The sequence below is a fragment of the Mirounga angustirostris genome, unplaced genomic scaffold (assembly GCF_029215605.1).
Source record: "Mirounga angustirostris isolate CCGP_5_RB_7025 unplaced genomic scaffold, mMirAng1.0.hap1 SCAF_2, whole genome shotgun sequence".
NCBI classification, from domain to species: Eukaryota; Metazoa; Chordata; class Mammalia; order Carnivora; family Phocidae; genus Mirounga; species Mirounga angustirostris.
The window spans coordinates 132,279,778-132,305,846 of record NW_026991710.1 but is presented as its reverse complement, the minus strand read 5'-3'; the positions used below and the strand labels follow the sequence as shown (position 1 = coordinate 132,305,846).

The window sequence follows — 26,069 nt, the reverse complement described above, 5'->3', positions numbered from 1 at the left end:
AACTTTTTGGTTACACTTGCTGGGTCCCTGTGATTGCTTGTTTGTTTTGTTGATTTCCAGTCTTTGCCAGGAAAATAGTTTTAAATCGAATCCTTTTTAGACATGTTCACCTATAAATTGCTGGGATTTGTTCCAGTTCCTTCCATTTGTCTCCTTTTTCTTAGTGCTAATATTTGCAAGGAATTTCTTACGCCACTTCCCATCATAAGCTGATTAAAACCCCTATGCTGGCATCTACTTAAGAGAAGTTGCAGCTGCCTTCAAACTGAGCGGTTAATAGGAAGGATGGTGGCCTTTTTCTTCCCACATGGATGGTGGCCTTTTTCTTCCCACATTGGTGTTCTTTGCACCATACATTATATACTGAAAAAAGCTCTTGCTTGGGACGCCTGGGTGGCTCAGTCGGTTGAGCTGCTGCCTTCGGCTCAGGTCATGATCCCAGGGTCCTGGGATCGAGCCCCGCATCTGGCTCCTTGCTCAGTGGGGAGCCTGCTTCTCCCTCTGCTGCTCCCCCTGCTTGTGCTCTCTCTGTGTGAAATACATAAATAAAATCTTTTTTTAAATTTATTTTTTTTTTAAGATTTTTTATTTATTTATTTGAGAGAGAGAGAATGAGAGACAGAGAGCATGAGAGGGAGGAGGGTCAGAGGGAGAAGCAGACTCCCCGCCGAGCAGGGAGCCCGATGCGGGACTCGATCCCGGGACTCCAGGATCATGACCCGAGCCGAAGGCAGTCGCTTAACCAACTGAGCCACCCAGGCGCCCCCATAAATAAAACCTTAAAAAAAAAAAAAGCTCTTGCTTGTGAACAATCATTCTGTTTACCTATAGGATTTTCCCTCCACATTTACTTTTAGTATTTTGAATTACTCAGCAGTCAGTGTTCTCTGTTATCTTTACACCATTACTTTTTCCTTTGTACAGTTTCTTTAATGAAGTTTTCCAGCAGTTTTACAAAGCACAGCTTTTTGGTCATATAATGATAGCAAGGGAAAATATGTAGATAAATTGCAGTCTAACTGGGTTGAACTTTGGAATACTGTGCTAACATGTACTGATGAGGAAAGTTAGTTGCGTTTAGGAAGTGGCTGTGAATTAGAAGGATTTCTTAATCTGCATGGCGTTCATGTATCAACTGCGTGGGGACTGAGCATTCTTTTGAGGCACTCCTTCCCTATATCATTTAAAACAATAAGTTTGGATTAATAAGCCTTGTGGAAACGACTTTGCAATATCAGTGTATTTATGGATGAAGAGGATAAAAGACATTTAAATGCAACAAGGATAGCACCTTCTTCAGGAAGATTGTAGAGAAGAGTTAATTTCACAGAAACGGCATACTCAGAAGGAAGCTTTCTTAGAAGTAGAGGACAATAATATGGGCTCATCTTTTGATTCAAGATTTAAGACAAAAACATTTTCTTAAGTTCACTTCAGTCTTGTGGTTTTGTAACACTATGAAATATTGTCTGTCTTGACACACTTCAAACTTTAGCTCTAATGGGATTCCTTTGGGTAAGATAAATGGATGGGGGGGCAGGGAAAAGAAAATCCTATTATGGTAAAAGAAGAGGAAAAAAATACTTATTAATGTGTAATTAATGTGTAGAAAGAAGTGAAGGAAAGAAGAAATAGGAAGAGGTTTTATGAAATGGGGAAATAAGTCAGTTTTGTTTAGTAGACTCTCCTAATTTATTACAGGCTCCTGGCTAGGATTCTAGTCCTTTTGGTGACCTAATGGACGACAGGATTACAAAATCATAAAACAGTTAAGACAAACAGTCTGACTATTGTATAGTTACATTTAAGGCATAGCATTAGGTGTACCTGAATGCATTAATTCGATAAATGTATATCACACACCTCCTTTTGGCAACATACTATTCGAGTTGTTGGGAATGCAACAACAAACAATACATACAAGATTTTGGGGTCCAAGGAACTTATCTTCTGGAAAGGAGAGAAGGACAATAAAGCAAATATATATTAGGTAAGATGATTTCAGAGACTTATAAGTTCCAAGAGGAAACATAAAGTGATGTGATGAAGAACCCGTGGTAAATATCATGAAAAAACCATCCTTTTCACAACTACAAAATCTCTACCTTTTAATTCATCTTAAAAAAAAAGAAAAGATGTGGAAGATCTTTGTGAAGATGGTTAAAAGTCTACTGACACAGAAGCTGGGGAGCTCCTAAAGGCTGTGGCTTAAACTTGGGTGGTGTCTCTTTCCATGAGCGGTGAGAGAACCAAGATTTAGAATATTTGAACATTTGATGTTTTTGAGGAATTGATTACTTTTTCCACTGTGCATCTGTTATATTCCATACCTTTTGTTTTGGCTTTCGGATGTTGTCACAAATCTGATACTGGCATTTTGTAGTTGACAGGAGCACAGTCGGGTTGATATTGCTCATTGATTGTTATGGGCAGTTTTATTGTGGTTTCCTTTCTTTTCAGTAGCTATCTTTGGAATTGTTCAAATAGTCTTAAAGAGAAAAAAAACACAAAATGTAAATAAATGGGCAGAGGAATACCGTGTTCACTGGTGGGGAAATTTAATATTACAGTTATATAAAATATCCCCCAAATAATTTTATAAATTAAACATAATTTCAATGAAATTCTGTAGGAATTTCTTGGAACTTGATCTGCTAATCTGAAAACTGATGTAGAAAAGCAAAGGCCATTAGTAGCCAATGCATTAAAGTTTATTATAAAGACATAGTAATTAAATAGTGTTTTTGTAGAAGAATAGGCAAATAATACAATGAAAAAGAATAAAAATCAGAAATTTATTCACATGTATAGTAATTTGATATATGAAACAAAGAATGGGGAAAGTGACCTATGTAATATGTGATGTTTAGAGTATTGGCCCTCCATATGTGGAAATACAAACAATTAAACCTGACTCACACCATAAACAACTTTTTGTAAACATTCAGGGATGAAATATAAAAGAACATCCTTTGACATTATAAGGTATAGTTTCCTAAATAAGACACAGAAGACTCACAATTTGGCTATTAAAATTAAACTTTTGTGTATGTGACAAAAACCATACCACAGTTAAAAAAAAATCAGAACCAGCCTTCCTCTCCTTAGTCTAATAAAAGCAGGGATGGATAGGCATATTTGGTGAGATATGTCTTATTCCTTAAGGAAGTATGAGATTATCAGTATTCATTTTATTTTTTTTTAAGATTTTATTTATTTACTTGACAGAGAACAGCGAGAGAGGGAACACAAGCAGGGGGAATGGGGGAGGGAGAAGCAGGCTTCCCGCTGAGCAGGGAGCCCGATGCGGGAATCCATCCCAGGACCCCGGGATCATGACCTGAACGGAAGGCAGACACTTAACTGACTGAACCACCCAGGCACCCCTCAGTATTCATTTCAATATAGAATATATTTCACTTAAAGATATGTCTGAGTGGTACACAAATATATTGTTGCTTGAAGATGACAAAACTCTATTGGGTCAAAGGGCTAGAAAACTGAACATTTATTAAAGAAGAGAAGATTGCTGTGTGAGCAGACTGAGTAGTCCATATTGAAGACATTGCAAGAACAACAGTAACTAATATATATTGGGCATTAATCATGTGCTGGGCCATGTTTTATTTAAAACTCATCTCAGTATATTAAATTGACCACATAAAATGTCATAAACAAAAGTTAAAGTCAAAATGATGATATTTGGAGGCTAATTGGCTGGTGAAATGGTAATTCCATTAATAGAAATGCAAAAAAAAAGTAGAAGCGTAACTAACTCTCTTAAATGATCATGACTTTGAAGTGGGATATATTGGTTTAAAGGGCCAATGAGACACTTGGGAATGTGATTTTCTGACATGGAAGAGAGTTCTGAGCTATTGCTATAGATTTAAAGAGCATATACTTATGAAAGGTATTTTTATTTAAATTCAGGAAGTACTTGAGGTCACCAAAAATTTGAGAGTATGGAAAAAAAGACTAAGGATAAAATCTGGGACAAGAACCAACTCCAGGTATAAAGGAGGCAGGGCTATAGAATCTAAGATAGGTAAGGTAGAAAAGGAAATGGAAAGTGATGCCAGATAACATAATAAAAATGAAGCAGTCAAGGGGCACTTTGGTGGCTCCATTGGTTAAGCATGGGACACTTGATTTTGGCTCAGGTCGTGATCTCAGGGTCATGAGATTGAGCCCCGTGTCGGGCTCTGTGCTGGGTGTGGGGCCTGCTTGACGATTCTCTCTCTCACTCTCTCTGCCCCTACCCTTCTGTGGGCACGTGTGCCTGCTCACTCTCTCTCTCCCTCTTAAAAAAAAAAAAAAAAAGAAGCCATCAAAAGATTAATTCGTAGCTGTCATATCTTCCCATTGGTGGTTGGTGGTTCATTGATAGAAAACAGTTTTAAAATCGGTCTCTGAAAACGTGTGTATTGCTTACTTTTGTACTGAAAAAAGAGTTTGCTTCTAACTTTGTGAGAGTTATTTTTACATACCCTTCCCCCCCCCCCTTGGGTGGTTTTGTTCATTGTAAAGCCTTATTAGACTGTTCCTCTATCAGATGCACTGACCCATCCTACGCATTTTCAGTGCCGGTGACAGATAATCCTCAAATAGCAATGTTAGCACAGACATCATTTTCAGAGCCATTTATTTTTGCAGTGCTGAAATTTTATTTGACTTTAAAGTGACATATGAAAGATTTAGTTTCTAGCTCAACAATTAGTTGTACTTTAGAAAAAAAAATACATCATTTGAAGTTTCAAAATGTTTCCCTTTCTTTTTAGTGACAGGTATGACTGTCACGAAAACTTGCAGATGTATGCCGTTCATGGTATTTAATATACTGCTTTTTTTGTTACAAAATACTTAATTTTCTCACATGACATTACTTTTGCCAGTAAATCAAATGATTTGATCTTTTTTGCTTGAATCTAACTTTCACTTTCTTTTCTTTTCTTTTTTTTTACACTTGCATGGATTCTTAGCACTCCCATTGATTGCTTTGGGCTTATGGTTTTAATTTTAGGAACTCTGTTTAATATAGAGAAAGTATTAAAACTAGATATAATCACGTACTTATGAACAGCAAGAGAGAAAAATCATTTAAAATATGAACTTCATGAGGTTATGTTGAATATTTTTCAGTTCCCTAAACCTCCTTAGATGACTTGCTGCTTTCTTAAGGTAACTGCAAGGTATGGGAGAATTGATGGATAACTTCCCTTGAATTAAGTACACTTGACATTGGCCATGATGTTAACGTAGTAGCTTTCTCCCACCTGCACCATCACCAACCACCACCATGTCCTGAAGCAAAAAGATACGAAAAGATTGTGAATATGGAGATTTATTATATATTTTTTAAAGTCACTTAGTTTAAGAGGTAGGAGGGTCACCTAGCAATATTGTTGAGAGCTTTGTAGTTCAAGTAAATAACACTTGACTCTGCGACTATGAGCCAGGACTTCACTGTAACAGCCAGGCCCCATGCCTTATGCCCTTAACTCAGCAGACAGTGAGTGAATACTTGTTGGCCTGGTTATTTGGGCATCGTTCTGAAATCTAATTCTACTTAGAATGTGTTCTGTACTTTACTGTACTTTACTAAAGATTTCAGCTTAATACACATGCTAAAATATTTTATTCTTGACTAAAAGGTAAACTTTGAGTAAATAATTTTATTTAATTATAATGTCACCCCTCTCTAGGACTTTTATGATATTGGACCTTTTATACTGTACTGTTATACTGTACTTTTTCTGGAGAGAGCGTTCATGAAAAAATAAGAAGGAGATCACAGTTAATGACTGTCTTTTCTATTCCACTCACACCCTTCAATAACAAATAGAGGCGTGATGATAATTCCTTGTATTACATGACCCTGAATCCAATGACAATTTAAAAGGTACCCACTGTATACTATTTTACCATAAATTCCCTGTACTAAACTCACTGAAGGACTAAAGAAGAGAACCTGCTTGCTATACAATTATCAAGAAAAAATTGTTTTAGTTAATATTGTTGAGTGAAAATTTTAATTACCTATATAGAACTTATATATATTTATATTATTTATATATATATAGTATATATATATACTATATATATATATAGTATATATATAGTATATATAACTTTTTAAACTTCCTTTACTCTCCTTTATGAAATAGAAAGTGTGGTGAAGGATTTCAATTATATTGTTATAACAGTTCTTTAAGATCCAAAAATAACAACATATACAATCTTTGTGTTACTGCTTTTCAACCTGACTGAACAGGCTTTTTTACTATTAAAAAAAAAAAAAGTAGAGGGAAATTTCTCATGTTGTCTTAAGTATCTTCTGAAAATGAATCACTATTAATCCAGTCACAAAAGAACTTGGATCAAATGAGATATATCTAATGCTGTCTGACCCACCTACATGGCTCAGAAGAACCACCACCTATTTAAAAATACGTGAACTCCGGGGCACCTGGGTGGCTCAGTCGTTAAGCGTCTGCCTTCGGCTCAGGTCATGATCCCAGGGTCCTGGGATCAAGCCCCGCATCAGGCTCCCTGCTCAGCTGGGGGCCTGCTTCTCCCTCTTCCACTCCCCCTGCTTGTGTTCCCTCTCTAGCTGTGTCTCTCTCTGTCAAATAAATAAATAAAATCTTTAAAAAAAAATAAAAAAAATAAAAATAAAAATACGTGAACTCCTGCTACTACTCATCAGGGGTACTGCTGATGATGGCATTGCAAGAAAACAGCTTTGGGTGCCTGGATGGTTCTGTTGGTTAAGCATCTGCCTTCGGCTCAGGTCATGATCCCAGGGTCCCAGGATCCAGAACCACGTAGGGTTCCTTGCCCAGCAGGGAGCCTCCTTCTCCCTTGTGCTCTCACTCCCTCTGTTAAATAAATAATAAAATCTTAAAAAAAAAAAAAAAAAGAAAGAAAACAGCTTTGTCATCAAAGCATCTTCCCTAGTGGGGTCTGTATTTGTTATTTTGTTATTGTTGTTGCTTTGCTATGTTCATGATGTCTTGGTCCAGTTAGAGGTTTTCTACTTGGTAGAGTGGTGATGATCAAGTCTCTCTCTCAGCATTGCTGTGAGATAGCTCATGTGAGTGCCCAACAGTTTCTCACTCACTATTAGTGCTCAAATATTAGCAACTGTGTTCTTATCATTTGCACTTAAAAACTATTATAGTAAATAAATTCTTCTTGTTGAAATGTAGAAGTGCAATGAAATTATCTGCTATATTCTTTTATGTATACATTTCTTGATAACAGATCTCTAAAATTTCCTTAGGACCGATAATACATTTTTTAGTGAATGTAAAGAATTCTTCCTTTGTTTTTAAATTACATATTTTAGATACATTTTTCAGAAAATATTTTAAAACTTTCATACAGTTGCATTGGAAGTCTATGAAATATTGTCATTGTTTTTATGTAAAAAACATACAATACCTACTATATATGCATATATATATATTTTTTTTTCCAGCTCACTCCAAAATTCAAGTTAGTCCTTCAGAATGCATTTCTTTTTTAATGCTTAATTGCTAAATCAGTTATTCTTTTACAATGATACTATTTTGCCAAAATGGCACTGTTAGCTCGCCTGATTCTGGAATGAAGAACTCATTGTTTGTTTTGCTTTATAATGGACAAGTTATTTTTAGAGAAAGTGTTCTTAACCTTGATTTTTCATAGATAAAAGAGTTCATACATAGTTTTTAGGGTCTGGATGAATACTCTGAAATTGTATGCTATCGTGTGAAAACTATGAGAGTATGTCTTTAGATATATAATTTTCTGGTTTGAGCACCCATATCTTTCATCAGATTCTCAAAACTTTCTCAAGTCATTGGTTTAAAAGGATAAAAAAAAATAGTTCTTGTTTTTAAATACTTGGTTCAGAAGTTTAACATACTTGAGGAATTCTGAAGCCTAGTTTTATAATTGGAGCAATTATAAAGGAACAGGATTATAGACATTATTTAGCAAATCATGTCAAGGTTTGTTTTTGTCTCAAAACTTCCTACGTTATTATATTCTTCTGTCCAGATCATCCTACTGGCATGCTCCTTTCCATAATGGTGCTACTGTATTCTTCCACCATACCATAATACTTACATTCAGTTCTAGATATTATTACCTTTGATACCTGTCATCTGGCACAGAAAAATTAAAGCATAAGGCTAACTAAAACAAATTTTGATCCTGGAATTGTGGTAAGGAAGGGAATTGTGAAGAGAAAAAATCTCACATTTTTTGTTGTTTAGCATGTATGTGTGTTTCCAAAGTCTGCCCAAGAGAATGGGGATGTTGTTTTTTAAAGAGATACTTAACTTTTGATTTCAGAAAGGAATAATGATTTTTTTTCCTTGAATATGATGCTCTTTAGATGTAATCTCGCTGTTGTTGGAAGTTTTATTTTAGAGATCATGGCAAAGCAATTCCAAATACGAATTTAACATAACTGTATTCCATGGGAGCCTATCTGATGACCTGGCAATAGCTGCTGGTGTCTGCTCAGATAATGTGAAGGATTTCAGTAATTTCTTCTTAAGCCATCGATCTTCAGAAAATAATGATAGGCCAATAACCAAGCCATAACTACAAAATTTTCTTTCTAAATAGATTTGCAGATGAAGTATGGGCTTTATTCCGAGGCAGTTCAGCCAGTCAATCAATATTTATTTGAGGGATGCAGTATACCAGTAAAAAAACAATGGAAACCAAACAAAACAGAAATGTAGGCAAAATCCATGACCTTTTAGAGTTCAATTAAATTACACACAGATAGTTTAAAAACTAAATAATCAAGTAAGTGAATATATATGCAAGACTTGCATTCATTGTGAAGGATAAGCAGTTTATACTTTTTAGTACGATTTCATTTCCATAATTTTTAACCCTAATCATTAAACATATATTTTTTTAAAGATTTTATTTATTTGTCAGAGAGAGACAGAGCACAAGCAGCGGGAGTGGCAGGCAGAGGGAGAAGCAGACTCCCTGCTGAGCAGGGAGCCCGATGTAGGACTCAATCCCAGGACGCTCAGATCATGAACTGAGCCGAAGGCAGGCGCTTAACCGCCTGAGTCACCAGGCGCCGCTAAATATATTTTAAATGACCTCTTATCTTTTCTGAGTTAATGTGGAATTTATCATTTTAAAAGAGTACTAAATTCTGGAAGAAAGTTTACAATTGGGAGTAGAATTAATGTCACCGCATTGTTCTGAGCAATGGAATGGAGCCAGAATCCAGCAAATCAGTAATAATTGGTCAAAATGTCTCCTGCTTCATTGGTAATTTTAGAAACACCTCACAAGCCATTAAAAAGCAGTTAAACAGAAAAGGTTTTAGGATGGCTGTTTTTTTTGTTTTAACCTACCTTGAAATAAAGTACTATAAATGTAATAATATTACCAAGTTTATGAAAACAAAGAAAAAGTTCTACTCAGTGGACTAAGTTGAATGAGGATGCCAATAGGAAACATATACTTAAGAATTAATCTCATAAATGTCCACGTTGAAAGATCTTCTGGAGTCTTATGGTAGAGTGGAAAGAGAATAGGATTTAGGCTCAAAAGTTCTGGACTGAAGGTTAGTGTGGTCATTTTTCATTAGGGTAACCATATGTTCATGTTTTTCGGGGACCATCACAGTTTCTGTCTGTTGTCCCAACACGATTAATACCATCCTCTTTTGGTCTTAAAAATGTTTTGGTTTGGACAAGAAATTATATGGTCAACCTACTGTGCCAGCCAACATTATTTTCACAGTAATAAAGTTTGCATAATATATTTGGTTTTCAAGGTTGTGTGACAGCCAAAAAAGGAAAAACTGTATGTAAAAGAAAGTGTTTTATAATCTGAAAATCATTATAAAAACTATAAAGAGGTGTATAAATATTACTTTATTCATTTGGGCAGACTGATTAAGGTGACTGTATAAAAGTGAGTAGTTTTATTTTAATCAGTCATTCTTGAACAAATTGGGTTTACTTTTGTTCAAGTAGTTGTGTAATACCCTATTTTCTCAAAGTGTGTTATGTTGAAATAAAGTCACAAACCATGACTTCCAGGAGTATTGAAACCTAGACTTTACTTGTGATAAGGATTAGGGATATATTCTATTTAATTAAAATTTCAATGGGTTTACTAAACTGAGTGAGAAAAATGGAGCCAATTATTTTGTACTATCACTAATATTCAATTCAGTTTTGAATGTTCTTCCAGTCTGTTTCTTTATCATCCTCAGGATGTACCTATGTGTCCTCTAGTATCTTTGGAAAATGTTATTAATTTTACTATTTTCATAAGCCATTATTAGTACTCACAAATTTTTATGTTTATCCCTTTGAATTTGACCTTAAGTGCACAATTTCTTAAAGAAAAAATATTTCATGAAGCGCTTCTCCTGAACCCCATTTTATTTCAGATGATCCATTTAACCTCTGTAAAATGGCTACACCTTAGCTTTTGAATTTCTGCCTGGGAAGCTGTTAGAGGTCTTGTATTAATTTGAAACAAAATAACACAAATAGTTTTTATCAATAGCAAGTGAGTTTTCAACCACTTCAAGGTCTCCTTTATCAGTAGGAGGAAGAAAATCATTCTCCCTAAATCTGAGAAGCCATTACCTGAACATCAGGAGGACTACAGAAACCTGGCAAGTCAAGAGTCAGCTCACCATATGGAACTTTAAAAAATATAGTTTCTGGGACAGGATTTTTGGGGCTAATAATTACTTCTTCACAGGGGTGTTAAAAACATTAAATAGATAATGTGTATGAAAGCATCTGGCTAGTAACTTGCAAGCTACTATTGAGTCGTATTCAGTATTTATTTGTTGAGTAAATGAGCAAGATCTGGGAAGAATGAAGAGTCAAGGGAATTTATCCTACAAAATAATGCTCTTTCTTTTATTTTTTTCTATGCCAGCCAAGACCCTCTCCCTTAAAGATTGGTACAAATGACCATGAATAAAAGCTCATTTGACTGACTCACATAATAATTTTTACAAGCTTTATGTGTCTTTTCAATCATTCAAATTTTTTTACTTCCAAAATCTGAAATTGAAGATTCTGAACCACCTAGATTAGGATGCGAGGTCACCAAAAGACTCAATTTTACTATCTCCATCTACTGGCAGGGAGGAACTATACCCAAGCATCTGGACTGGCATAGAAAAGAGGAGAAAGAACATTTAAAAGGTAAGCAAAACATATATTTTTATTTACTCTGAATTTTTAAACTTTTCTTATTGTGCACTCTAACGTCCTCTCACATAATTGAAGTTGATGTAGTGAGCCATATTAAAGAAGAGGACTTGTTTAGGTGGAATAATATTCTTATCTGATTTTTCAACATGAACTAGTACAGATTTGAATGCCTTTCTTTCGTAATGGGAGTCTTTTCTGTCCTGTACTTGTAAATTTTACCTGGTCTTCCCAATGCTCCTGTGTTGTTTTCGTATTCCTAATGGTCTTCAAACTGTAGTGTGCTTACTTGAAATGTCTCTATTCTCATTTCTGTATTCTCTGAAATGTTAAAGGATAATTTCCCCTGGCATTTTATTTTGACTGTTGTGGTATAGAGAGAGTAGAAGTGTGTTTCTCCAAGTATAATGGATGATTCTGGTGTTTCTTAGACTTTTTCCCCCCATCTTTTATTAATAAATATTTTCTTTTGGCAGAAAGTACTTAATGAGAAGTTTCTTACTGAGTAAAAGTTTTAATATATGTTTATATCAGATGGTTTTTCTTATGTTTTGTTTTGTTGGTATATTGCTTCCTCATCAGAAATCTTTTGTTTTGGTTGACTTGGTTTTTTTGGTTGACTTCTAACAAGAATACAACATTGCAATTGAATTTTCAAGTATGATAACTGCAGTAAAATAGTTGATAGTTTGTGTAGTTGTACAGAAATAGATTGTGTAAATTTAAATCATGTATTTTAAATGATTAGTTTAGTTGTTTTTAAGGCTTGTGTTATGCACATCTTTCTTAAAAGCCCTATCTCAACTTGAGAATAAGACTAAGTGCCATTTGTCAAGATAATTAGTACTGTTAAACTTGCTGCAGTTAAATTAATTTTTTTTTCTGTTCCTTTTCTCCTGCTCTCCTTGACCCCTGGGTATTTATTTCCATATCTTTGTTCCATTTTGTTCAGTATCCGTGTTCCATTTCTCACAAAGAGGAATGGATGGATTTATAGGGAACATGGGTGGAGAATTTTCAACATCAAAATTGGTTTTCATGAACAAAAATTTTCAAGGAAATGCTGTGTTCAAACAGGTCTGTTTACTTGTTGGGAGGTCATGAATGCAGCCGGTCTATTTGCTGACTGGGGGATTACACTCATATAAACAGTGCAAATACCGTAAAGAAGGACTCTCAAATCTTCTTATGGCCTCTGACAGTGTCCAGTCTGACAGATATATCCTCAAAGTCTTCACTGAGATCAGAAGATAGGGAAGTAGGTATTTTTGAATATGGTGGAAGAAACTAGAGATAATGAAGTGTTGAAGAATAATCACTCCTCACAAATGAAACTTCTGCTAGACTCTTTCAATTCCAGTTCCCTCCCTATTTTGAATAAAAGTGTGTATCTTGAATCTGTTCTAACCTAGGTTCAGCTTCTCTTTTTAGACCTTTTCCCTCAGGATCTTCGGTTTAATTTTGAAACTACTCTTGTAAAGCTAGCTGCTGCTAAAGGGTGCTGTTAATGGGCATATTCAAGCCGATTAAAAATATCTCTGAGGAGTAAAATAGGCCACCTATTTCCTCACCAAACGATGTGTTTTATTATTAACTTATGGCTTTCATTTCTTTTAAAAGTCTCACATTTATATTTTACTTATATTTTAACATGACTTCAAGATTGACAAGAGCTGTTGAGGTAGTGTGGGGTGAGGCAGTGGTGTTTTCCCGCAGGGCAGGAAGATTAGAACATTCATGAGCATAGTTTGTTTAATTAGCCTGAGAAGGGGCAGTCTTGTCCCAGTATAATTGCTCTTCATTTATTCTTGATGTCATTATGTGGAATTACTGCCAAAACCAAAGATCTTGCTACAAGTACAATTTCTAAATCTCAAATATGGTTTACGGAAATGCAAACGCTATCACTTATCAACAGCATTTAATAACATTTAAAACATAAGATAGGAGGATATGATTTGTAAAGAAGTGATTGAATTTATTATGTTGACTGTCTTTTGTATCATTCATAAGAGAATCATAGGCTTATTGCTTATACATTATATGCATTCACCCTTGAACATGAAACGCTAATATAAGTGGGAAACGGTAGTCTCATTTTTCAGCGTAAATGATTGCTGAATATATGAAGGCTGAAATAAATTTATTCCTACTTTATTGTTTCTTAGGAATCATTTATTTTGCTTAATTGAAAGCTTAATCTAAAAGAGAATTTTAAAGATATTTTAAATATTCACTAAAGGCATACATAAACTTAATGGCCTTACTTGCGTGTTTTCTGTGAAGGAGTAAGTTTGTATTGATTACCTTTTCATTATTATTTTCATTGATGAATTTTAAACATCTTCCCATCAGAATGTCAGTACTGTATCTAACCAGTGTGTGTTCACAAGGCAATAGGTAGCTACTTCTGTATTTGAAGTTGCTGGTAAACTCCAATCTGAATGTCGTAAATTATATGTCCAGTGCAGACAGAGAATGAACAGATGTTGAGTCTTCAAAACAGATGAGGTTGTTTAGTGAACATATTTTCTCTTAAGTAAGCTTGTTTATTTGTTATGTATTATGGATTTGTGCTTAATCACACTAGCCAGTTTTTTTCATATAATAATATTATTTCATATAAATGTATTCAGCTTAAAATATTTCAGAACTTCTAATATTTTATATAAGCTTTCTACATTGAATAATAGTTTTAATTCAACCAGAGAGTTGATTAAGTATTGAGAAATGAAATCAATAGTGAATCTTTAAAGGGAATGCTTATTTTGTAATGTGAATTACTCCTAATTTATTTCTGTTCTACATTCTGGTTTTGGCCTTTTTGGGGTATCTAAAACAATGTGCAGTTTAACACAGGATAAAAAATAATACCATTGCCTAAACATGGCTCACTATAGTGGAGTGTGTATACAGTTGTATTCATTACTAATTGGTGTGCAATAAGAGCTTTACAGAGACTCTGTGTTTATATATACTGGCTGTTTATCCTGTTATGTAATAGGTAAGAAGATTATTGCTAGTTTATCTTTCATAATTGAGCCTTCATTTGAAAATGTTGTATTCCATTGTATAAAATCAAAATAAGTTATTTTTTACCCTTACCTTAAGGCTAAAATACCACGCTGTCAAATCTATCATTCTATATCTCACGCCTCAATATCAGAAGAATTTTATAGACCTTACTACCTGTGTTCTTTATGATGTTAAATCAAATATTTTAGAGCGTGAAAAGGGAACCACTAATAATAATCATACCAGGATCATAGGACTAAATGAAGGTCATCCCAGGCAAATTCAGACATGTTCACTATATAATGATTTTGGTTGTAAATATAAAATTATATATCTCTAATTGGCTTAAGTAATAAAAATGATTTATTTAGTCATGTTCCTGAGAAGCCCAGACATGGGGTGAACTTACTGTGTGGTTTGAGCTGGGATCTAGCTCCGTTTTTCTGTACTATCATTTATCCGCCTAGTTCTGTGCATTGACTTTTTCATCAGACTGGATTCTATTACAAGCTTAATGGATACAGTAGTTCCGGATCTCACTTCTTCACCCAAAATGATCTCATTCTCATGAAGGGAAGTCATTGAATTCACTCTGATTGGCCCATTAAAATCATGCATGCGTGAGGGAAATGGGCTTATATTGGTTTTCCAGGCATACCTCTGGGTAGGGTCAATCCAGCCCTTCTTTCCCAGTGGCTGCTTCATAGTAGTGATGGGGATGTTGGGGATATGCTCACCATATTAACTTTTTCTCATTGCATGTGGAAGATATGCTATGAACTTCCTGAACAAAGATTCCCATTTCTTACTAGCACGTGTAGTTACTATCAAGGCTAATGCGTGAATTCTTGTGCTTCTCAGTAAATGAAAAATAATTTAAACCTTTTGATGAAGATAGAGTCAGGTCAAGGAAATGGCAAAATTTCTATAAACCTGCTTTTTTTTCCTCCTAATGAACCTGTAGAATGAAATCAGAAATTTGAAATCCCCGCCTAAACATCGTTATTTCTTGCTCAATTTGATCTTTGCAAAATTAGAATCTTTGTACACATGACCAATTTTGCATTATCTTACATAACAATCTCCTATTCACTGACATCAGAAAAACTTGATACCTGATAATAAATCTTATCTCATTGTATTTTAACTAGCATATTTTGGACAAAGTTTCTGCTTCACATACATACTGATTTACAGTTATCAAGGTGATTAATTGATATGGTTATCATTTCATGTAAACTTTAAAACAGCTTATGATTATCTTTAGTTTATAAAAAATAAAGTCTGATATCAAGTGTCTTGCCTAAAATAGCAGCTTTTATCATCAGTTTATTCATATTTCAAAGTTAAGATAAAATAATGACTATAATTATGGAATTCTCAGAGTGTGGTAAAATTATACAATATGTTTTACTTTCTTAAAATAAGCGAGCATGTTAAGAAAATGGCAAATCTCAATAATGAGTACTCTGTGACCTATCACCTTCAGCTGAAATATATATGTAGGTTATAATAGATGGACTTTGAGTAAGATATCAGTTATGAATTAAGGGACCTTAATTAGAAGGAGTATAAATTGTAAAATCTTATCCTTATCATGTGCAGTCACTAGGATCGTAGGAATAGAGAAGGAAATGTTGAAATAATATGTAAAACTGCCTTCTGACATGTTCTTGCCGTGGGATACTGGTTTTTTTATATATACAATCAATATGTATGAGGTAGTGTCATGGGCAGGTGGTTAGCTTCTGGACTTGAGTAAATGCCTTTACAGTTTAGGAATTAATAGTGTGGTAGAAACTAAGGAAGGTAAACCCATACATTATCATTAAAATATTCAGTCCTACAGGAATGTACGATGAGAATCAAAGATGGAATTCTTTATTTATTTAAATGTAATTAACATATAGTGTATTATTAGTTTCAGAGGTAGAATTTAGTGATTCGTCAGTTGTATATACCACCCAGTGCTTATTCCATCAAGTGCCCTCCTTAATGCCCATCACCCAGTTACCCATCTCCCCCACCTCCCCTCCAGCAACCCTCAGTTTGTTTCCTAGAGTTAAGTCTCTTATGGTTTGTCTCCCTCTCTGTTTTTGTCAGAGATGGAAGTCTAAAAGAGGAAACATCTGAAGTGGGTTTTGGTAGCTGAATATTAGTTGCTGTATATCTAGTTTAGGAATGATATTAACATACAGTCCCGGAAGTTGTCACATTAAGAGGACAACGCTTTGTGGGTTTTTTTTGGGGGGTTTTTTTTTTGCCTTTTTTAAAAAATTATTATGTTATGTTAATCACCATACGTTACATCATTAGTTTTAGATGAAGTGTTCCATGATTCATTGTTTGCGTATGACACTCAGTGCTCCATGCAGAACGTGCCCTCTTTAATACCCATCACCCAGCTAACCCATCCCCCCACCCCCCTCCCCTCTAGAACAAGGCTTTGTTTTGTTTGTGATATCCCAAGCACCTGGAACAGAGCAGGAAACATAATAGGTTTCCAATATATAAGTTTTGACTATTCCTTAGCTTGAGGAATAAAGTGATCATCTTCTGGGATAAATTCAAGAACCTCAATTGAGCATATCTTAATTATATTTGTTTTATGGTTTACTTAATATTAATAATCCCTTATTTTATTTTCCTTTGTGAAAATGTATTATAATTTGTAAACAGTTTGAGATAGACGGTGCTGTTGATTGTCTTTATTTTAATTTGCTATTGTTTTAAAGGTATGGGAAAGAGAAGATTGAGCCTATCTAGGATATTATTGTATTTTAGTACAATGTAGTAGCGTATTGTACTTTAGTATGAATAGTCAGAATTTTAAATATTAAACATAAACATAGGATACTTCTATATAGATTGGAATTTATGGAGAGAGATTTGTTTGCACTATGCAGCTCAAGTCCGTCTTCTCTCTACAGCATCAAGTAGGATTAGGATGAGATTATTCTGGATTTTCTAGGCAAAAAGGTGCCAGTTCATGGAGTCCGTAAAACCGTGTGCATGTGTGTGTGTTTGTGTATCATATGATTTTGACTATTGTTAAAATTGAAAGTTGTTAATTGAGAGTTAATGAGAGCAAAAGCAAAGATAACTATATAAACAGACTAACAAAAATAATATAAACAAGGATTATTATAGGCAAAAAGAAGAAAGAATGAGACCAATGAATATGTATATTTATCAAGTAAGGATTTGGAAAATAGAATTTTTTTTAAAAAAAACATACTTTCAAAGTAACATATATTTGAAAGTAAACACACCAGAAATTGCACAGGATGTCTGCGAAGTCTATCAGTTTACAAGTGACATGTCGCTACTGTCTTGCCCATGTGAAACAGGAACCAGAGTTCTTTACAACTCTAAAAGTAACAAAGTTTGGAGACATTTCTTTTTCACCTAATTCTTAATCCAGGGGTGCCTGGGTGGCTCAGCCAGTTAAGCATCTAAATCTCGATCTCAAATCAGGTCTTGATCTCAGGGTCACTATGTTCAAGCTCACGTTGGGCTCTATTGCTGGGTGTGGAGCCTACTTAAAAAAAATTAAAAAAAAGAAGAAGAAGAAGACCTAGAAAGTAGGATGATTTTCATTTAAAACATTGTATGTCATTCTTAATCCTACAGCTCTTTTCTGCAACAGTCGACCTACAACATTAGTATGGAGAAAGGCTATGGATTTATCTTTTTTTATGAGATATCTTTTCGAGTTAGTGTTTTTGTTAGTATTTACATTATTAATCTCACTTTTCCTTTTTTTTTTTTTCCTATTTTTGGTTCATATTAGTTTTCAATACTTCCTCCTTAAGAGGGTTTGGCCAAGATAATGTAAAAAGGCATATAATTGTAATTTTTTTAAGTCCGTGTTTATGTATATTTTCATTTCTCATGCTAAATTCACCATCTAAGATGAACCAAGATTTATTCTTCTTTAGAATACATGGCTAGGAGCATGTTGTAGTATTTTAGTAATTTGACTACAAACATTTGTTTTATTACCTTGCTGTTTTTCTTTGAGTATACTGTCCACTGGACATAGGAATAGTGAATGTTCAATAAAATAGTTATAAAATATATACTTGTCTCTTCCTCAAAATACCAGTAAAGGTATATGTTTAGAACTATGATTTTTTAAACAACAAAACTATAAATGTAGACTCTTGTGGAACTTAATGTTTATTGTTCCCTTTTTTTTTTTTTTCTGATTATAGGTCTAGTTGTTTGAGATTTACATAAAACTTTGACAGTCGTGTGTAAATCATATGTATTTGGTGGCAAACCTCACTGCATTTAAAGATGCATTTTGGGGAGCAGCAATTTAACTTAAAAGGAAGTTTACAATTCTTTTACCACAAAGAAGGCCTAGATGTTCAGTCTTTAAATTATGTTTAATTATAGTTTAATGGAATTATGGATTATAAAGGGAAAAAAGATGTAAACAGAATTTAAGTATATACATTTTAGCAGTGAGCTTTTTTGGCTGGTTATAAAAATAGAATTCAGATCTTTTAGTAGCTATGTAGTTTTCTAGGTTATATATGAAAAAGTAAACAGTACCATATTTGTAGAGTGCCTTGGATTATATAAGGCATTTTTAGACAAAATGGGGCAAATAATAAATGTTAATAAATCTAATTGGAAAAATTGATTCATTAAAAAGTATTAGTTGCCAAAATGAGAAAGACTTTTGATATAAACTGCTGCTATAAACACCTTTGAAATATGTAGGTTATTGGAAGAAAATTTAGAGGGTGGGGAATATCCCAATTTTAAAAGAAATCTTTGAAAACAGGTAATTAACTTAATGTAAAGGTAAATTTTCATTATTTTTAAAAGAAAGTATGTCAGTATAGAGGAGAATTCATTTCACTTGATAGATCCTTCTGTTTTCTTTGGAGATATACTGGTGCTAACTTATGTGCATAAAAGAAGTATTGATTATTTCATATAATCATATAATTCATATAAATTAATATAGCCAATATCAGTATTAAATATTGGCATCCACTGAGAGGGAACATGTTTCTGAATAGGTTACTTTTGGCTGAGGACAAATTCAGGCATTGAGAAGAATGGCAATATTAAATTATTTAATTTAAAAATTCTGTAGCAGTTAAAGCATATTTATTAATATGATGATATTCCTCATAATGTGTACTATATATATTCAAAGTAACTTACATTTGTCTTTACCCTGTCTTCCTAATTATAAGTTACACCATGTAAAATAATACTTACCAGATTGATTGTTCAAATAGTCAAGGTTAAGAGAATGAAAAAGCTGCTTTAAGAATCATAACTGCAACTTATTAAAATTGTTTTGGGCTTTTTAACAGTAAAACAGGTTATTCTTTAACCTAAATAACCTTCTAACTAATACATGACCCTTGATATTCAGCCTTTTAAATTCTAGAAGTTTCTTAGAGCAGCATTCTTTTTTTTAAGATTTTATTTATTTGAGAGAAAGAGAGAGAGAGTGAGAGCGAGCATGATCAGGGAGAGGATCAGCCAGCTGGAGAGGGACAAGCAGTGCTAGCTTCGGCAACACATATACTAAAATTGGAGAGGGGCAGGGGCGCCTGGGTGGCTCAGTTGGTTAAGCGACTGCCTTCAGCTCAGGTCATGATCCTGGAGTCCCGGGATCGAGTCCCGCATCAGGCTCCCTGCTCAGCAGGGAGTCTGCTTCTCCCTCTGACCCTCCCCCCTTCTCATGCTCTCTCTCTCTCATTCTCTCTCTCAAATAAATAAATAAAATCTTTAAAATAAATAAATAAATAAATAAAATAAAATAAAATAAAATTGGAGAGGGGCAAGCAGACCCCCGCTGATCATGGAGCCCCGCGAGGGGCTCAATCTCATGCCAAAATCAAGAGTTGGAGGCTCAACCAGCTGAGCCACCCAGTGTCCCTAGAGCAATATTCTTAAATTGCATTTTATCAGTGTGAAATAATGTGATGTGAGTAACAAATTCTCAATGAAAAGTTGTTGCAGTTGCTGTAATTGCTACTAAAGAATGGGGGAAAATCCACTATCTGTATTTTTAAAAATAGAATTATATGCAAGTTTCCTTTTATTTTAATATGACTCATCTTTTATTCATTCTTGGGGATTCGTGTGTTAAGTCAGCCCTATTGTGATTTTAGGAATCCATGAGTTGGTAGTTTGGCATTCCAGTAATTAAGAAGACTAATGTGTTATGCTCTTTTGAGGATAAATGCACACAGGTTTCTACTCACTATTGTTAAAATAATCCTTTTTTTCTGCATGAGTTCTGAAAAGAGTGGCACTTGGTTTATATCGTAGGAGGCATACCCAACACTTGTTTGGGTTAAAATATGGATGATAAAAAAAATATTTATTTTGAAGCCTGTAGTTTTTTAGATGTCTGAGCTAAATGTATGTCTCTTCCTATATTTTTGCTTTAGGAGTACAAGATCCCCAGCATGAGAGAATTATTACTGTGTCTACTAATGGAAGTATTCACAGCCCGAGATTTCCTCATACTTACCCAAGAAATATGGTCTTGGTATGGAGATTGGTAGCAGCAGACGAAAATGTATGGATACAACTTACATTTGATGAAAGATTTGGGCTTGAAGACCCAGAAGATGACATATGCAAGTAAGTTATCATACTTGAAGTTCAAACAGAGTGTAACTGTTGTATAGAGTCTTTCAAGTTGCTTCATTTTAATGATGTGATTTTTTTTAATTTTATTATGTTATGTTAATTACCATACATTATATCATTCGTTTTTGATGTAGTGTTCCATGATTCATTGTTTGCGTATAACACCCAGTGCTCCATTCAGTACATGCCCTCTTTAATACCCATCACCAGGCTAAGCCATCCCCACCCCCCTCCCCTCTAGAACCCTCAGCTGGTTTCTTGGAGACCATAATGTGATTTTAAATGGCATCCTTTTTTCTGTTATGTTTTTCTGATGATCCAAGAAATTTGCAACCTTATTCAAGCTATGTTTCTTTTAAAATCAGAAGACACGTACTGTATGTATGCATTCATTGGTTTTATCTACTTCTGAAAGTAATTCGAGGTAACTTATGACACAGAGTATGTAGAGAATAAAATAATTTGAAATAAGGGATAGAGAAAGAAAAGCCAAATAAAGGAATGTAGTTGTTCCAGAAAACGTTAAGTTATGATCAGCGCTAAAAATTTTACGTTTGAACTTCCTGATAGCCAAGTCAATAAAATAAACAATAAGTATATAAAAGAAAAAGCAGTATTCACGGGTACATACTACCTAAATACACATATGGGTGCTCACACAAACATGTAGGATTAAAGAAATTTGGATATTTCATCACAGAGAAGAAATGCAATTCTGAAAGCAGAATTAGAACTTTAGGCTAACATTATGGTTTGCCAGGTAGAAATCCATCGTAATTCTTCCAGAAGCATTCATGAACCAAAGTCAGCTGGAGTATCTCACCCATGCAAAAGACCACCTACTGTATGTCATACAAATATTACTCTTTAACTCCTATGTGAATACACTTGTCAAGGTTGGGTGGTCTTATTGAAGACTTTTCACTTCAATGGCATTTGTATATCATGAAAATATTTTACTTGAGCTTCTTTGTGGGGTGGTTTTCTCTTTGATATACAAGTTAAAAGAGAATTTTCACTTTATGGTATATTACAGATAAATATTTCAATACAGATGAAATAAACTTTGTACTTGCTGTCATCACAGTTTGTATCTTTAACATTTGTATAATGACTTTTTTTCACATTTCTTCTTTCTGTGACTATGCATTTCATGTTATTTTTTTCTTCCCTTGCATCTGTAATCTTTAACTTTGAGAACTGGAAGCTATCCTGTCTTTAGAGACGTGTTTTTCAACCTTTTATTTTATGCGTAAGGACACAGATCAGAGAAGTAAAGTAGTGGCCCTAGATCTCATTCATATTTTATACCTAAACAAATGCTCCAATCCATTTTTCCTAACACCCATGTAGACAGTTTTACCATGCTGTCCTACACCTCCTATATCTTTTCATATGCAATAGTCCGTAGTCTTGTTAAAACTTATGAAGGCTTTAAGATTTTGCCCTCTGTGCAAAGAATCACGTTACCCTACCACAGTTTCATGCATGCCAATCAAAGACAGGAGTCTCCTGGGTCAGAGAGATCAACAGCAGTAGCCAGAGTATTAGCCCTTCTTGTGCCACTTGCCCTGGTTCCTGCTCCTGCAGGTCAATGCCAAGAGGGCCACTGAACACCTGCATATCTAGTGGGTTTTTTAATAGGAGAGGCATTATATGTATGTGTGTATGCATACATAGTTATATGTATATATGTGTAATGTGTATTAGTAGTTAAATAAGAAAAAATTAAAAGATCATCCGGCATGCCTCACCGAACTTGTGACTGAGCTCACTCAGCATTAGACTCGATTTAAGAAAAGTGATACTTCCAATATTTCTGAGCCCCCTTCCCTTGGTTCCTCCCTGATTACATCTTCTTCTTGTCCTTGCAAATTGTTTTCCTGAGTTTTTTTACTGCCATCTCCTGTTTGACCACATATACATTTCCCTATAAAAAGTAAATTGGTTATTTTCTGCCTGTTTTGAAATCTAGATCAGTGGGATAATACTGTATGTGAACTGAACAATATGATGTTTTAAAGTCAGTTCATGTCAGTGCAGATAGCTTAGATCTTTTGTTTTCCTTGATGCATAGTATTCCATTGTATAAAGAGTTAACTTTTTTGTTTGTTTTACTTGATTAATGTTTGGCTTGTTCTCCTTGTCCAAAAGTACCAGAAAAAAATTTTGAGTCTATATCTAAGAATCATATTGCTGTCTTAACACATTTACCTTTTCAGCTTTAGTAGGTAGAGTTAAATTGATTTTAAAAGTGACCAATTTACGCTTCTGTCAACAATATGCAAAAATTTCTGTTGTACCACATTCTCAGCAACCTTTTGGTTATCATTCTTTTAATTTTTGGTAGTATGATAAGTGTAAAATTGTACCTTGATACTAATTTTTATTTGTATTTCCGGATTACTAGTGAGGTTGAGAAATTTTCATATTATCATTGGCTATTCATATTTCCTTTTCTGTGAAATGTCTGCTCATGTCTTCTGCCCAGCTTTTATTAAGACTGGCTATTTAAATTTTGCTTTTCATATTTAAGTCTTTGATTCATCTGTTATTATTTTTGTCTATGGTGTGAGGTTTTTCATTAGGTTATCCAATAGTGTCCCAGCATCATGTAGTGAATAGTCACTCTTTCCCCCAGTGATGTGCAAAGCCAGCTTATTCGTAATCAGACTTCTGCATATGATTTGGTCTGTTCCAGAGCTCTCTGTTCTTTTCCTTTGCTCAGTTATGTCCATCTGTGTTCCAAAATGATGCTGTCTTAATTACTTAGCATGTAGAAGCTATGGGATAGGGCAGTCCCACCCCATTTTCTTCTCCTTTGGAGCATCCTTGCTATTTTTACTTTTTAGAAATAGGTTGTCAAGTTTCTTGAAAACTCCTATTGTGATTTTTATTGTGATAGCATTGGATGTATATATAGATCGTTTTGAAGAAAATTGACATCTTAATAGAAATAACTTTCATCTTGGAGAACTTTATGTTTCTCCATTTATTAGGGTCTTCTTTATTGGCTATACATTTTTCAAATGTTCTTTTCAGAGCATAATTATTTAGATTTATTTCTATATTCTTTATAGATTTGCTAAAATCCCTTCTTGAAAAGTATATTTCTAATTGTATATCACTGGTATATAGAAATGTAATCGATTTTTCAGTATTGATCTCATATCTGGCAAACTTGCTATAAGCTCTTTTATTTTAATAATTGTTCTGGGAACTATTTTGGATTTATGCAAAAAATCATATGATTTGGGAAAAGATTTCTTTCTTCCTTTCAGTTCCTTTACTCTTTCTTTTCTATCTCTTATTAAGCTGTTGGTTGTATTAGTAGGTATCCCTGTCTTCTTTCTGATTTTAGAGTTTGCTTTTTTTAAAAAATAAACTTTGAAATTTGGCATAACTTTAGATTTGCAGAATGTTGCAAAGATAGTGCAGAGAGTTTCCATATACTCTTTTTTTTTTTTTTTAAGATTTTATTTATTTATTTGAGACCGAGAGAATGAGAGACAGAGAGCATGAGAGGGAGGAGGGTCAGAGGGAGAAGCAGACTCCCTGCCGAGCAGGGAGCCCGATGCGGGACTCGATCCAGGGACTCCAGGATCATGACCTGAGCCGAAGGCAGTCACTTAACCAACTGAGCCACCCAGGCACCCCTCCATATACTCTTAACCGAGGTTCCTCCAGTGTTAACGTCTTACAGAACCATGTTACATTTGCGTAACTAACACTTGACATGCATGCAATACTATTAAACTACAGACTTGATTCAGATGTCAGCAGTTTTCCACTTTATGTCCTTTATATGTTTTAGGATTCTTTCCAGGATAAGCCTATTGCATTTAGTGCTCAGTCTCCTCCGATCCGTGACAGGCTCTCTCTTTCCTTGTATTTCATGACCTTGACAATGTTGAAGAGTATTCAAGTATTTTGTAGAATGGCTCTCAGTTTAAGTTTTTCAGATCTTTTCTCATGATTACACTGAAGTTACGGATTTTAGGGAAGGATTCCAAATAGATGATAGGCCCTTTCCTCAGATCATATCAGAAAGTACATCCTGTACACCTCACCTATCACTGATGATGTTAACCTTGATCACTGAGGGTGAGTTGCTCCTCTTGGAGGCATGTAACTAAGTCCAGCCCACATTCAAGGAGAGAGTGATTAAATTCCACCTGCCAGGGGTGCCTGGGTGGCTCAGTTGGTTAAAGCATCTGCCTTCTGCTCGGGTCATGATCTCAGGGTCCCGGGATTGAGCCCTGTCTTGGGCTTCCTGCTCAGCTGGGAGCCTGCTTCTCTCTCTGCCTCTGCCCCTCCTCCCTGCTTGTGCTCTTTCTCTCAAATAAATAAATAAAATCTTAAAAAAAAAAGTTCTACCTCCTGGAAGGGGCAGATATATTATATATATATATATAAAATTTGGAATTTTCCAGTAAAGAAAATCTGTGCCTTCTCTTTCCTTCCTTCCTTCCTTCCTTCCTTCCTTCCTTCCTTCCTTCCTTCCTTCCTTCCTTCCTTCCTTCCATAATTTAATCAGTATAGACTCATGGATATTTATTTTATTCTTTGTGTTGTAATCCAGTGCTATCATTATTTACTCTGTAGTTGAAATTGTTCCATATTTGGCCTGTGCGGGTAAAGGGTTTGATGTTGATATACCAATATTGAGTATGATGATTAATGGAGCTTTTTTCTTTATTATTTCAAGTACTTCCTTTTTTACTTTGCTAAGAGGCATTTTACCATTTGGGAAAAATTTTTATTCCTTTAATTTCTGCACTTAAAAATAAGTTACAGATGCAATGACATTTTATACTTAATAAATCACCTAAGAACAAGGGTATTTCTTATGTAATTTCAATACTTCTTTCACATGCAAGAAATTTAATATTAATAAATATATAGTTGGTTTTTCAATGTTTCCCCTGATTCCAAAATGTTAACACTTCTTTATTTTCTTTTTTCTTATTATGTTTTGATTCAGTAACAAATCATTGATTATATTTATTATAACTCTTGCCTTGCTTTTTCCTGGCTTTTATGATATTGATATTTTTGAACAGTCCAGGCCATTTGCTCTGTAGATTGTTTGCTTCTTTTAAGCCATAGCCATACAGAAGGATATTATTCATTTTCCATATAAATGTATAAGGTTTTTAAATGCATTTTTTATTATAGATTTCTGAATTCACTTTATTTTGGGTAAGA

At 34.4% G+C, this 26,069-nt stretch overlaps 1 protein-coding gene across 5 annotated transcripts in view; it reads left to right on the top strand.

The window, feature by feature from the left end:
- Positions 1 to 26,069, top strand: part of PDGFC (platelet derived growth factor C) — a 201,814-nt gene that overhangs the window by 92,710 nt on the left and 83,035 nt on the right. For all 5 annotated transcript variants that reach the window (XM_045880241.3, XM_045880240.3, XM_064585202.1 and 2 more), the window contains exon 2: positions 20,657 to 20,852. In XM_045880241.3, coding sequence (XP_045736197.1) covers positions 20,657 to 20,852 — 196 coding nt within the window. The remainder of the gene's footprint in view (positions 1 to 20,656; positions 20,853 to 26,069) is intronic.